Source organism: Diabrotica virgifera, chromosome 5, assembly GCF_917563875.1.
Source record: "Diabrotica virgifera virgifera chromosome 5, PGI_DIABVI_V3a".
Classification (NCBI taxonomy): domain Eukaryota; kingdom Metazoa; phylum Arthropoda; class Insecta; order Coleoptera; family Chrysomelidae; genus Diabrotica; species Diabrotica virgifera.
This window is the reverse complement of record NC_065447.1, coordinates 241,160,448-241,175,419: the sequence shown is the minus strand read 5'-3', so window position 1 is coordinate 241,175,419 and position 14,972 is coordinate 241,160,448. Positions and strand designations below refer to the sequence as shown.

Here is a 14,972-nt window from a genome sequence, read left to right as displayed (position 1 = left end):
TTTCAAGTTATGTATGTATCAGCACAAATAAGATGTGAAAATAATATATTAGTGTGTTTAGTTATATTTATATAATTTTTATGTCTTTGGATCTGTCTTCCTCGGGAGTAAGATAATAAGTAGGTATTATTAAAACATTTTTATATTTATACTTCACTTGATCTATTTGTCACCGTGATTTGTAATTATGTCCGAGAAATCATGTAGGTAAATAAAGCGATTATGGGTGATTGGTAGAGCATTCGACTAGAGGTCGAGAGGTCCCGGATTTAAATCCGGAAGCATATTCCTTTTTTTTTTAATTGTTGGTATTGTTTTAATAGAAAATTTTTGAAAGTAGTAAGTATTAAAATTGGTTTAATATTTAAATAAAATACAACTAAACTGCTTAAAGTATATTTATTTCGCTGAAATCAGAATAATAGAAGATAACTTGTTAGTTGCGTACAAAGTAGGTACAAATACTTTTTTATTATTATTCATAAGCAAGGACGGAGGGGCAAGTCCCTATTATGCACACAAACAATGAAATTATATAATAAGTAACTTACTAGTAGATATAATAAAAAAAAAACAAAAAAAAGATACAATTCGGTTGAAATAAAAAACAATATTTCGACTGTTATAGAAAATGGTCCACTCTGACATGTTGGTAGAAGAGGCCGAGACAATGTTACCACTAAGGTTATTCCAGCTCTCGAAAAATCTATTTAGTGAAAAGTTCTGTCTTGATCTTGTAGAGAAGTTCTCTTTTTTAAGTTTAAACTGGTGACCTCTGAGGCATTCATCTTGATTTATGGTAAACATTTGGTTGAGATTTCTGAAATTGAATTTTAATCTTTTAAATGTGATAATTAAGTCTCCACGTTGTCGGCAAAGTTCAAAAGAAGTTAGGTTGGTCATACTAAGTCTCTCTGCATAGGGGGGTCTTCTCAGTTCCAATGAAATTCAAGTGGTTTTTCTTTGAATGTTTTCCAACAAAGTTTTGTCTCGAACCAAATCAAGATACCACGTTCCACCAGCATATTCCAGAATCGGTCTTACCTAAAGAGTGTAAAGTTTACAGAATGACAGCATTGAAACTCTCGAAAAAGATACCTTAATATTTTCATTGTAGATTTTATATGAATTTATAGATAATAACATTTTTCTTTTTTATGACATGTTAGTATATTATGCAACGAGCATTTAATGATGGTCACTATGAAGCGAGTATGACGGATACGAAACGAGCCGCCCAGCGGCGACTTTCTTATAGCATACGAGCTTCATAATGATAATAATTAAATGCAAGTTGTATACACGATTTTTTCTATGATCATTCACAACAAAAAATATATTCAAATTTATTAATTTTGTAACGCAAAGAAATTAAGTAGTTGTATGGTTTAATTAATTATTTTGTTGATACATTTATATTTTCAATATTACAATTATTAAAATGAATTTGGAGGATAAATTTTTAATATCCCTACCGTCTTCAGACATTTTCTTAAAAAGATTTAATTTTTAAATTAGTCAGTTTGTTTACATATTAAGAACTGTCAAAGCGTATGTATTTCACTCGCCATTGGTCATTGCGCGTGTGCCACCTTCATCGCTAATGCCATATCGCGATTCTATTAGTTAAAAATCTGCAGCGTAATGAAAAGCTGTATCATAATGAAGCTCATTATGATACAGGTAGTGAACCTATATTAAAGTATGAGCATAGAAAAAATATGTTATAGACCAAATTGAACTTCCATATTAAGATATGCCCAGTACATCAACTGAATCTACAGAACCCATTTCTCATATCGTCGCCTTAATACTATAACCTAAACCTAATTTTAATACTATAACTACCTAAACCACCATAAGTATCATAACTACCATATACTAATAAACATAAACCATACCATATATATAAACCACCTATAACTACCATAACTATAACCACCTAAACTTAATACTATAACTTGATAACTCGAAATTAGTAGTTTTGAGATAAACGGGTTTAAAGATTTTAAAGATATTTGTGCTGCTACCATGATGTTGGTAAATACGTGATTCATTCTGCAGCTCTAAAATACTGTTCCTTAACTTTTTGGCTACTGATCTATTTAGGAGTACGGTGCAAATTTGTTTTACAATATGGAAAATAACGAAAAATTAAAGTTATCAACTTTTAGCACTACCATAATGTTAACATTTGGTAATGTCGCATGCCGTGCCAAGTTGCATCTTAGTGAACTTTATAACAAAACTGATTTTTTAAGCTTTATTTTGGTAAAAATTAGCCCTCTGCCATGGGCGTTGCCAGATCTACTAACAATTCTCGCACTTCAATTTTTGCATTAACATGAACCGAATAAAGAGATAGCAATTAAGCGGTAAGCTCAATGGTTTCAGAAAAACACGTGCTACAACTAGATAACTCTAATTAGCTAGTTGTAGCATTCAGTGTACATATGTTGCATTAACGATTATTCCGATTAAACAATAACTTGATAACTTATCTTGTCAAGTTGTAGCGCTGAATATTAGGGGCATTTGAGTTTTATCAACCTTCGTCAATCATAAATAAATAGTTATAACTCGCTTGGAGAGAGTTATCAAGTTTTTACGCAATATGGAGGCAAATAAAATACATCTTGTGAACTAGTTATCTCAAAAACATCAATTTTGGAGTTATCAAGTTATGGTACTAAGGCGACGATATGAATATTGATGTTACACCAAGAAAACGGAAATTATAGTTGTTCCATTATATCTTTGCACAAACGTCATGATTCATTTGTAAACAATTTAAATCAAAACATTAAGTAAAACGTACGTCGATATGTAATATCATTGATATCTCTCAATGTAATGACAATTTATAAGTTAGAAAATATTAGTTGTCTTAGTAGCGTAAAAATAAATACTTCCGGAAGTAATCAAATTAAAAGAGCAACAGTTAGTCGTTCTAACAATTATGTTTGAAAATAAAAACAATGACATCTACAAAAATTAAAAGTTTAAATAATATGAAAATCCAAATGAAACAATAAATCCAAATAAACCAAGAAATACAACAAATGCACTAATGTGACTGTCACTGAAAATGATAAACGTCTAAATTTATAGTAAACAAGGTATCAACAACATGCCGTACCGTTTATTCTTGTTTACAACTCATTGTGGTTTCTATGGACAAGCGGCTTAATTTTGCTATACTAGTTTCTGTGAGTAAAAAAAGAGACCTAGTATAAAAAGTAATTCAAAGTATAATATAATAGAAGAACTATAATGGTACAATTAAATCGCAGCAGATTAATCAGTAGCCGAAGAAGAAGAAAATTTTCCTCGATATAAAAAACTGCTACGAAGAGAGAAAAAGCTAGCAGTCATGAAGAATATTGAGTCGGAACTTAGGAAACATAATTATTCAGAGGAAGAAGTTCTGGATATTATTTCAAAAATAGATGGACCAGAAGAAATTATTCTAAGGCAATAGAAAATGTAAAAATCAATCACTACCTCGATAATATTCGGAGCAATTTAAAGTCTTTGCTTTGACCCTACATTATTATTCACTTGCTGCATATAATTATGTAAGGACAGTTTTTTAAACTTACTTGTTGCACCCAAGAACATGGAACAGATGGTATCAAAGTATTGATGGTAAACCTGGCTTTACTGCAGTCTTTTAGATCTTTGGAAACAAAAGCATTGTTAGATCCTGATAAATTATGCAGTTTAATTAGATGAAATTTCTATCCGACAACATGAGGAATGGGTTGCTGAAAGAGACAAATGCTATGGTTATATCGATATGGGAACAGGATCTCAAGAGGCCACTAACGCCTTTGTTTTCTTGCTGAACTGTATCAATGGCCATTTCACGGTTCCAGTTGGATATTTTTTAATAGAAGGAATTACAGGAGAGCAAAAAACAAAAGGTGTAGTCCAATAGTGCCTACACAAATCCCATAACAATGACATAAAGGTAGTAAGTATAACTTGTAAAGGGCCGCCAAGTAAATTTCACAATGGCAGCTCATCTTGGCTGTAACCTAAACCATAATAATTTAAAAACGAGCTTCAAACATCCTTTAAATGGTGATGATGTACTGTTTTTGGATCCTTGCCATATCTCACACCTACTTCAATAGTGCCACAAGTGCAAAACACAATATTCTCGAGAAATGAGCAAAACGTTCTGTAGTAAATGCGTTATGTCCTGTAAATAATTTATTTTGAGAGTGACTGGCTTCAAAATTACAATTTAGGTAGTAAATTATACACTTATTGGCTGGATCTTATTACAATTTATTAAAAATAAAACGTTATTATTGTTTTGATAGTTATGGCGATATTGCATTGTGAAGAAAGTCATTTATAAAACAATACTTAGGAGATACGGCGGCAATATAATGAAAAAATCAATTGATTTTTGCAGTTGTGGCCGTATTGAATTATACCGCTTGTATTGTGGCAGTGTATATTATCGCCACATCTCTCTTGATTTTTGCAGTTGTGGCCGTATTGAACGTATTGAATTACATCGGTTGTATTGTGGCAGTGTATATTATCGTCACATCTCCCAGTTATGACCGTATTGCATTTTCAAAACCTCCAAAAACCCTACAGTGAAATACCGAAGTAACTTACTTTATACGTATCCAAAACAATATTTTAGTTCAGGCTGTATTGCATTAGATGGGCCATTATATAGGCAATATTTTACAGACTTAACCCAAAATTCGAATTTTTTGCAGTTGTGGCACAAATGAACTAGGTGTGCGATATGTTAAAATTAGTTCGTATAATACCTTAGGAGGGATGTGTATCATGTTCGATGATAACAATGAAGTTATATTGTGGAATTACCTACAAGAGCTTATTTCGCAAATTTGCAAGAACAAGAATCATTTCATCTTGCTAATAAATTAAGATCTCAGTATGTAGCTTTTTATAACCAAAAAAAACAGTTCGTCTTGCTACTCATTTATTTAACTAAAGCGTTGCATCCGCTTTGGTCTTTTGTTCAAAGGAACTGCAGTTATAGCAATTAACGTAAATTGAAGCCACAGCTAGATTTGTTATGATAATGAATAATTTATTTGACGTCCTTAAATCTAGAAATTTGTTACAGTTTAGTTGTAAAAGAAAGTATTCAAAATTATTCAGAAATAAGTAGTTTTCTATAGTCCACTGAAAAATACCTTAGTGTGTTAAAAACTAATGTTGGTGGTGCTCTTTTGTTAGACACTCTTCGTCACATAGGATTTTGAGGTCTTAAAGTAGACATAAAAAGTTTACATCTTTTATACAAATCATTTGTAACTTCTGGCATATTAACTTATTTACCATTCTATAAGTTCTCCCAGGATCATATATAGCTATTTTTTGAAAGTATTAGATCACAAGCCCATATAGCACACAACGTCCGATGTACGTCCATATAACGTACATTTAAAGTCCAAACGTCCATGGACCAAAACTGGACATACTATGTACGTACATTACGGGACGTCCATTGGACGTTTGATTTCAACGTACATTGGACATCCATTTGTGGTACATGGATATTTTACACAAAACGCGACTATTATATTAAGTCCCAATACAAACTAAATGAGAATCTTCTTGACAACGTTGTCGCTCTTCGCGCTATCGGTCGTGAAAGATAGTATTAGGCAGGTACTTTTAGGGGATTATCGCTGTTAATTGTTGTGGAATACTGAAGGATGGTTTATTTATGATAATTCACAGAATGGCAAACGCGCTTGTAATATACAACAACGGTACTGACTCTAAAAATAGTTTGGAACAGAAACAGAACAGAGATTAAACCTCTTTTAATGTGCATGCTTCCTAGGGCGTCATTATCTGAATCTCGTCTTTATGAAAATACATCCTGTGATATATTTGTGTTTTCTGTTTATCGTGCAAGTGCAGTCGTGCATTAATGAAGTTCCTAGTTCTTATAATAAAGTATATATTATAATGAAGTTATAGTAAAGAGTAATAAAAAAGGTCTTTTGTGTAATATTTTTAAGTATAAGTTTAGTATTATAAGGAACTATTTCCTATAAAGGCTTTTTGCTATGTATTCACAAAATTATGGATACTAGATTGCTTTCTGAAAAGTGCCCTACAAATGTCCATAAGACGTACATTGAATGTACATAAGGTGTACACTGAAAGCTCCAATACAACGTACAATGTACGTTTGTAGCGGACGTTCTATGGACGTCCAATTTTGTGAACTCTGGACATTCGTTGGACGTCCATCGGATGTCCATTGTACCTTAGCGGGACGTCCATTGGACGTTCCAATGTACACAGATGTACGTCCATTGGATGTCCATAAAACGTACTTGTGCTATCTGGGAGGTGGCTTAATTATGACACGACAGCTCGCCAGTTCATTTCAGCTTACAAAAAGTTATTAGTTCATGTTGAACTAAGTGATAGCTTTAGAGGCAACTGCATATTATTACATAGTGTCCATTTTAAAATGTAATCCCATCGTGCACATAAATAAATCTTCAAGAGATTTTAAAAATCTTATCGCAAGATCCAGCTTTTAATGAAGTAGGCATTATGATTGCATATATAGAGCAGGTCATTTTGTTCACTCATTGAAACTAAAAATAGTTTGTGCCGAATGTTCTAATGCATTAATTAGTACAAGAAAAAATCTATACTTTTTTTCATTTATAAACAAAAAAAAATGGTTTGGAATATCCCTCAACAGACCGGAACTGCGGACTTGACAATGGCAAACTTAAAATTGTGGCCTATTGCCAAATAAAATAGTAAATTGTATTGACCACAACAAATTATTTAGTGTCCACTAAATAATACTACTTTATTAATTAGAGGTCTCGTGGTGCGGGATTTGTCAGTCCTAGTCCTGCACATATAGAACATCCTAATATCAATATAGCGACTAGCTACAGCCTTTATTAGGAGCATTCTGTGATTATCTGAGAATTGTTGATCCATGCTATGACTAAGTAAATTTAAAAAGATGTCGTTGTTTATGTACCTCCGCAAAACGTTTGTAACTAACTCATCAGTATTCATACGAGTTGGAGAAGGGACCTCTTTTAAAATTTTCTCAGCCATAAAGCATATATCGATCACACTCTCAGATGGATATTGCAATCCTTTTTTATTTTTTTTATCAATAAATGAAAATAAAAAGTTGTTACGAGTGACACTTACTAAGGCACTTAAACATTCATTACAGACTATTCTTTTTTGTAAGTAAAACACAACATAACCAGCTATATATGTAATTATGCTTTTTGAATAAACAGAAAAAGGATTAATATAGCTGTGATCATGATCACTTATATCTACTGGCACGTCAGTAGTGCAACTACCACTCAACCTATAATCTCTGGAAGTGATATTAATGTGATCGGTGGGATTGCATTTTAAAATAGTTAAATCTTCCAAAGGAAAGCAGTTACCACTAAATTTATTTTTTAGTTCAACATGTACCAAAATTTTTTTATAAGCTGACTGAAAATGTCTAGCACTTGGGTTATTATTGTAATCGCCTTGTGCTCGAACTGAACTAAAAAATAATTCTATGTGGTCTTGTGATACCTTATAAAATGGTAAATACTTTAATGTAGAAGAAACAACTAACTGGTTAAAAAGAACTTTTATACTGGATATGCATACTTTTAATCCAAGAAATCCAGTAAAACAATCTGTATCTAACATTAAGAGGTCCTGACCTGGAGCTGCTTTTAACTCACTAATATATTTGTCTGCTTCATTTAAAAAATTGACAGTGTTATCATAATTAATTAAACTTAAAGGCTTTTTAAAGCCATGCTGCAACAAACTTCTGGAATTAAGTATATCAAACAATTTGTTCATGATTGTTACAAATCTAACAGTTGCTTCAACTCCAGAAAATTGTGACAAACCTAACTCTTTATTGCAAAAGTCTAAAGCTACTGCAACACTTTCGCTTAATACCTGAGTAGCCAGTGACACTTTCATTTTTTGTCTACGAAAATAAACATGTTGGGCCTTTAATTTATTGGCTAAATGAAAAGATTCACTCTGTTGAAGATGATGCAACTCCTTAAAATACCTCCAATCAATAAATCTATTCTTGTCATCTACAAAACTAGATTTATTACCTAAAGTGTTACGAATTAACTTAATCATATGACTAGGATCTAAAACTATAACTACATCCTTGTCTGTACAAGGATGTTTAAAAAAAGTTTGTAGGGATGAATGATTCAAATTACATCCTAATAGCTTAGCCATCGTAAGATTAACAGGAGCCCCATCAAAAGTAACACTTACAACTCTACACCTACTTCATGGCACTTTCGCAGACACTCCAGAACCAAACCTTTTTTCTGTTCTCCAGTGCAGCCAGCTATCAAAAAATATCCTACAGGCATTTTCCAGGCACCATTAATACAGTTAACCATAAATACAAGGACGTTTTTGGCTAACACCAGTTCCTGTACACCAGTACCTATGTCAACATACCCATAACATTTTTTGCCTGGAACCCATTCTTCCTGTTGCCGGATAGACATTTCATCAAATATTAGACCACATATTACTTTGTCATTACATGAGTTGACTTTCAGTCTTAAGGCATCGAAAGATTCCTTCGTAAAACCAGGTTCACCATCAATGGCTGTATACCATCTACTTAGAGTTCTAGGATGAGGTAAACATGTATCAAATGTTCGTCTAACATATTTATACGCCGCAGGTGAGTAATAATGTAGTGTCAGAGCAAATGTCCGCAATTGCTCTGAATATTGCTTAGGTAGCGCTTTTTTTTCAACTTTTTTTAACTGCCTCAGAAGAACTTCTTTAGGTGCTCCTAATTTTTCAAGAAGATCCAATGTTTCTTCTTGAACCAACCTTGTTTTCTTGAGTTTCTCAATTACATTCTTCATGTTAGCTACTTGTTTCTCACTTCTTTGTAGTCTTCGACGAACATTCCTTAATCTTCGTTTTCGTTCACTACTAATTTTCTGCGAACGACCTAATTCTTTAGATATCTTCCACTTCCTAGGAGTTAACTCACATGATGTACTAGGAATATCTGGAGATACATTGGAAATTACGTTCCTTTCTGACATTATACTGATATTAGATAATATCCTCACTTTTGAATTCTCCTGCATTTGTAGCACCTAAAAGAAAAAAACAAACGCTAAATATCACAATATCAAAGAGATAATAATAAAATATGTAATATAGATTTACAAGAAATAAAAAAGCATACTGAATAAGTATTAAATAAACATAAAACCAATATATATGAATATGTAGTGAGGGACGTTTGAGTTTGCATAAATTCATTATCTCGAGAATGGGCCAATTTGAAGAAAAATCCTGACAGGTCGATTTTTATTTTTAAATTAGGGCTTTTTGGCATATATATACTAGTGACGTCATCCATCGTGGATGACGGAATCGATGATTTTTTTAAATGGGAGTAGGGGTTGTGGGACAGCTCATTTGAAAGGCTATTTAATTCTCTATTCAGTAATATAAACAATAACCTAATTATTTATACAGGGGGCCAAAAAATTTTTTTGAATTAAATTAATTGAGACAAAAAGAAGAATGTATGTACTTATTTAATGCAAAATACATTTTACTGCTGTCAGAAAACAGAAAAAAATGTTAATTTCGAAAATAAACATTGCTTTTCTCTTAAATTAAATGTTCAAACTGGTAAGAGGCAGACAATTTAAGCGAAAAACAATATTTATGTATTAAATAAACATTTTTTTCCTGTTTTCGGACCACAGTAAAATGTATTTTGAATTAAATAAATTACATAGGTACATTTTTATTATCTCAATTAATTTAATTCAAAAACATTTTTTTTGCTACCCTGTATGAATAATTAATTAGGTTATTGTTTATATTACTGCATAGAGAATAAAATACCATTTCACATGAGCTATCATCACGTCCAGATGGATGACGTCACTAGTATTATATATAAGCCAAAAAGTCCTAAATTAAAAACAAAAATCGACCTGTCTGAGGATTTCTCTTCAAATTTGCCCATTCTCGAGATAATGAATTTATGCAAACTCAAACATCCTCACTGTATAATATTATAAATATAAAAAAATATAAATAAACAGTAATATACAGTCGGAAAAATGAAAGAATACCCATGAACGATCACATCAATCACTTATTTTGTATTTGCTGTCTTTTTCTATAAATAACAAACGTTTGTTATAGAAAAAGATTTTTTTTCCTCTGATTCTGGCTTTGGTTTAGAACTAGAACCTTTAGCCACGTAATTGTATAACTTATTACTAAGTCAGGGGAGTAATGTGTAGTGTGTGTGTTGCGTAAGTGTCTTGTTACTTTGTAAAGTTGACGTCAAAAAAGATATTAAATACAAAATAAGTGATTGATGTGATCGTTCATGGGTATAGGACTTTTCATTCACAGTCATTTGTTTCGAGCCTCTGTCATGTGCCACATAGTCATAGCCATCGTCATACTTTATTGATCCTTTAAGACATTCAAAATAAATGTATAGGATACGTCAATACACAATTCAGTATATAAAAAAAAACATCAATGTGTATAATACAATATTGACAGTGTAACAAAAATTGACAAAACATAAAATATATAAAAATAACATTCTTACAAGTAAAATATGAAGCTACTGCAGTTTGTCCTCCAGATATTCATTTATCGAATAATATGCTTCTGTTATGAGTAAATCTTTAACATTTTTTTTAAATGTAGTGGAGAGTGGTATTTCTTTCACAGCTTTTGGCAAATGGTTGTATAAGGTCAGACCCATATATCTGAAGCTATTTTGAAATTTGTATGTTCTGTGTTTAGGAACTCGTAAAGATTCAGCACTTCTTGTATTGTAATAGTGATTATCTGCATTTACTGGAAATGTATTTATTTCCTGTTTTACATAGAGTAAACATTTATAGATATATAGGCAGTAGAAAGTTAAAATTTGATGTTTAATAAAAATTGGTTTACAAGATTGTTGATAATCCAAATTAAAAATTTTACGGATAATTTTTTTTTGGGTAATGAACACTTTGGCACTATCTACTGAGTTCCCCCATAAAATTACATTATAGCACATGTGGCTGTAAGCAAGGCTATAATAAACGTTTATTAATGCCGATATGGGTAGTGTGTTTTTAATTCTAGATGTAGCATAAAAAGCTTTATTCAATTTCATGTTCACTGAATTCACTTGCTCTGACCATTTCAGATTACAATCAATGAACACACCCAAAAACTTTGTAGACTGAGTGGAAGATAACATATTGTTTCTATCATGGATGGTTAAGTTATAGTCATTGGTTGATGAGTTGTATGAATGAAAATAAATAATTTCTGTCTTGTCAATGTTTAAAATGAGTCTGTTGGTATTACACCAGCATCTAAAGCAGTCAACAACAGTCTTCATTGCCATTTGTAATTCCTCGAGTGTACGTGCAGAGACTATTAACGAGGTATCGTCAGCAAACATTGATATTATAAGTGCCCTTATGTGATCTGGTAGATCGTTAATAAAAATTAGGAATAATAATGGTCCCAGCACGGATCCCTGTGGTACTCCTTTGTTTGTCGTGTATGGTTCTGAGCTTGATTCTTTAATTTTCACAACACTCTTCCTGTCACCTAAGAAATTTATTAAACCTTACAACAATAAAAACCTTACAATCAATAAATTTAAAGTAATTCTGAAAAAATATCTTCTGAGTTTTGCTTTTTACTCTGTTAGTGAATATTTTGATCATTTTAAAGCAGTATCATGGACATGAATATTACTCACTATGTTTTCCGATGTCTCATTTTGTGAATGTATTTATATGTAGAATGCAAGTAATTATTCCGTATTCCACACCATTCTAAAAGGCTAAAGGTAAGTTTAGATTGTATAAGTGCTTAATAAAGAATTCATAAATGAGTTATTCCTACAAAATATTATAAAAATTTGAACCTTGATAGGAGACCTCTTAATTTAATTAATTAGTATTTTATAATTTACTTAGTACATAATATACAAAATTATAAAAAGAATATCAAGAACCTAGTTGAAATCTGCCCGTACACACCTATTACCTATACAAACTTATTTGCCAATGAAAGCAAGTGAAATAGGTCTGGATCCCGCATATGAAAAAAAACATGATTAATAGCAAGCTGAAAATTTGTTAATAGCTTAAGTGTGCCTAGTCGGACAAACTTTGATATATAGGAACACTGGAACAGGGAAGTTTTAATTTTGGAACAGGTTAAAAATTTGTAGCGGTCAGACCACGAAAATGTCACATGTATTTTGTCCAACAGAACTTCCAATTGATTTGTTACCCTTTCATTAAAATCTCATGCAAAAATCAGGCTGCTATTTATCACCAAATGGGAATTATAATGAGTGGAACACACAGAAGATGTCAAATGACAGGAATTATGACAGGTGATAAATCTCAGTCTGATTTTTGCATGAGAGTTTCATGAAAGGGTAACAAATCAATTGGAAGCCCTGTCGGACAAAATACATTTGACGTTTTCGTGATCTGACTGTTTCAAATTTTTAACCTGTTCCACAATTAAAATTTCCCCCGTTCCAGTGTTCCCATATATCAAAGTTTATCCGACTAGACACCCTTAAGCTATTAACAAATTTTCAGGTTGCTATTAATCAACTTTTTTTTCATACGCTTGATCCAGACCTAAAATGTATTACTGAAATTATTGTATGTTGTGTAATATTCAGGTTCAAGGTGTACCTATTTCAGAATATTACTTATATTATTTTAATTAATTACTTATTTATATAATTTATTAATATTTATAATAATTGTTACCTGAGATTCACCAATTGTAGGGATTGCATTTTCTCGCAAACGAATAGGATGAGCTAAGGAAGTCCTATCTACATGCCTCTCTTCAAAATGTCTTGTACATAATTTGCTACCTTTCCTGGGTTCCCAGTTCTCTTTATTTACGAACTGAATCCAGGCCTCTCTCCTTTTAACATCTTTAGGAAAACTACAACCATATAAACCAAGTTTAAAAAATTACCTGTTCTTTTTACATGCATTATCACTAAAATGGATAATGGGTCTATTGAATAAAAAGAAGTATTTGCTTTTACTTACAAGTATTTAAGTAATTACTTAATATTAATTGAATAAAATCATTTCTTTAATGCTTTATTTAATTACTATTAGGTAAATACTTAAATACGAGGAAGTAAAAGCAAATACTTATTTTTATTCAATAGACCCAATACCGCCCTGTACACTGTTTACGTTTACATACTAACCCATGTAAAGTGACTTTGGAGGAGAATTTTTTCTTATTTCCGGCATTATAATCACACAATGGGTACGCACACGACGGCATATTATTGTCACTACAAAATCACTGAAACACACATCAAAAATAAGTTCAAAATAATGTATAAAATAAATTATTTAAATGCACAAATTCACCAAACAACACGACATGTCAATAGTGTCAATAAGAAAGGTAACATGGCCGAACCGATCCCATATTCTCGGCACATGTCACATCCTCTCCCTCCCACATCACTGGTTTTAACCAATTTTATATGAAAATCGTAACGAGTTCAACTCCCTGTATAAATAAAAATAAGAGAAACAGCAATGGGTTATTAATGCCATATTTTTTTACGTATTGTCAAAATTTTCAAGAATGATTGATATTGCTAATTTTCTTTATATCAAATACAGGGTGAGTCAAAACGCAAGTACATTATTTTCTCAGTAATTTTAAATAGAACACCCTGTATTTTTTATCACTATTGAAAAGTACTATTACCGTTCTTTAATTTTTAGATAAAATTCCCTATATCTAAATTTATTAGTTTTCGAGATATTTTAATTTTTCAATGCACCAGTAGCGTGGCCCCCCAAATCACCAGAATTTAATAAACTGGATTGATTTTTTTGGGGTTACGTTAATAATGAAGTTTATAAAATACCTCAACAACAAGGGATGAGATAAAAAATAGGATACAAAGTGTATTTCGATGTGTTAATTTACAAATGCTTCGTAGAGTAAGTAGCTCATTCAATTATCGTTTTTAGGCGTGCATAAATGTGTTAGGAGGTAATTTTGAACACCTTATGTAATTAAATATAAAATATTTTATTAAAAGTAGCTTCTAATTTTTTCAAACATGTTTTTTTTTGCAAAATGTATTACCGATAAATTATTTTTCGTTCTTTATTTGTTACATTGTTACATATACATACAAAAGTAGTGTTTAATTGTCTTCACAAAATGTTGTATTTTCTAAAAGATTAAAAAAAAGACTAAGTTTTCACACTAATGGCATATAAAACAACATAATGCTATTCTACATCCCACCAGAATGAAAACAATGGGAACCTTCTCTGGTTACACCTCCGAGGCTTCTACAATTTGCAAGCCATACGGATACTGAGACTAAGGAAGATGAGGGAATTCTACAATTTACAATTCACGTCCCATTTGCTAAGCGCGGTAAAGTTCCAACGAGAATGGTTCCCTTCATACTCCACACAGAGTAAATGTAAATCAAAAATGAATAACCATTTTCAATTTCGTTGCAAAACGAAAACACAGCCGAACCATATTCTAGTCCAATCAGAGAGTACTGCAAGCACCCCTACCGGTTTCGAAACTTATTAGTCTCTCAGGAGGCACATATGCTGCTCTCCCTGATCCAACCAAAACAAACCCCAGCGTGCAGTCCCGGATTGCAACGAACGAAATGGCATAGATGCCCTAGCGGCAACTGCTAGCAAAAAGACTAAGTTTTCACTCTAATGGCATATAAAACAACATAATGCTATTCTACATCCCACCAGAATGAAAACAATGGGAACCTTCTCTGCTTACACCTCCGAGGCTTCTACAATTTGAAAGCCATTCGGATACTGAGACTAAGGAAAATGAGGGAATTCTACAAT

The 14,972-nt window shown here is 31.9% G+C and overlaps 1 protein-coding gene across 1 annotated transcript; it reads right to left on the bottom strand.

Annotated features, from left to right (window-relative positions):
• Positions 1 to 382: 382 nt before the first annotated feature.
• LOC126884744 (peroxynitrite isomerase THAP4-like) lies at positions 383 to 13,416 on the bottom strand. Its single transcript, XM_050650937.1, has 4 exons — positions 13,319 to 13,416; positions 12,858 to 13,041; positions 9,141 to 9,167; positions 383 to 1,044 (listed from the first exon to the last, which is right to left on the bottom strand). Exons 1-4 carry the CDS (start codon positions 13,396 to 13,398, stop codon positions 949 to 951), a joined length of 387 nt encoding a protein of 128 aa, XP_050506894.1. The 5' UTR covers positions 13,399 to 13,416; the 3' UTR covers positions 383 to 948.
• Between the last annotated feature and the right edge of the window lie 1,556 nt (positions 13,417 to 14,972).

What these genes read in the sequence shown, in the direction of transcription:
- LOC126884744 (XM_050650937.1), bottom strand. Translation starts at nt 13,398, where the DNA reads ATGCCGTCGTGTGCGTACCCATTGTGTGATTATAATGCCGGAAATAAG. An exon ending in TCCAAAGTCACTTTACATGG is followed by an intron (nt 13,042 to 13,318) that starts GTTAGTATGTAA and finishes ATATGGTTGTAG; the next exon opens with TTTTCCTAAAGATGTTAAAA. An exon ending in CTACAATTGGTGAATCTCAG is followed by an intron (nt 9,168 to 12,857) that starts GTAACAATTATT and finishes TTTTTCTTTTAG; the next exon opens with GTGCTACAAATGCAGGAGAA.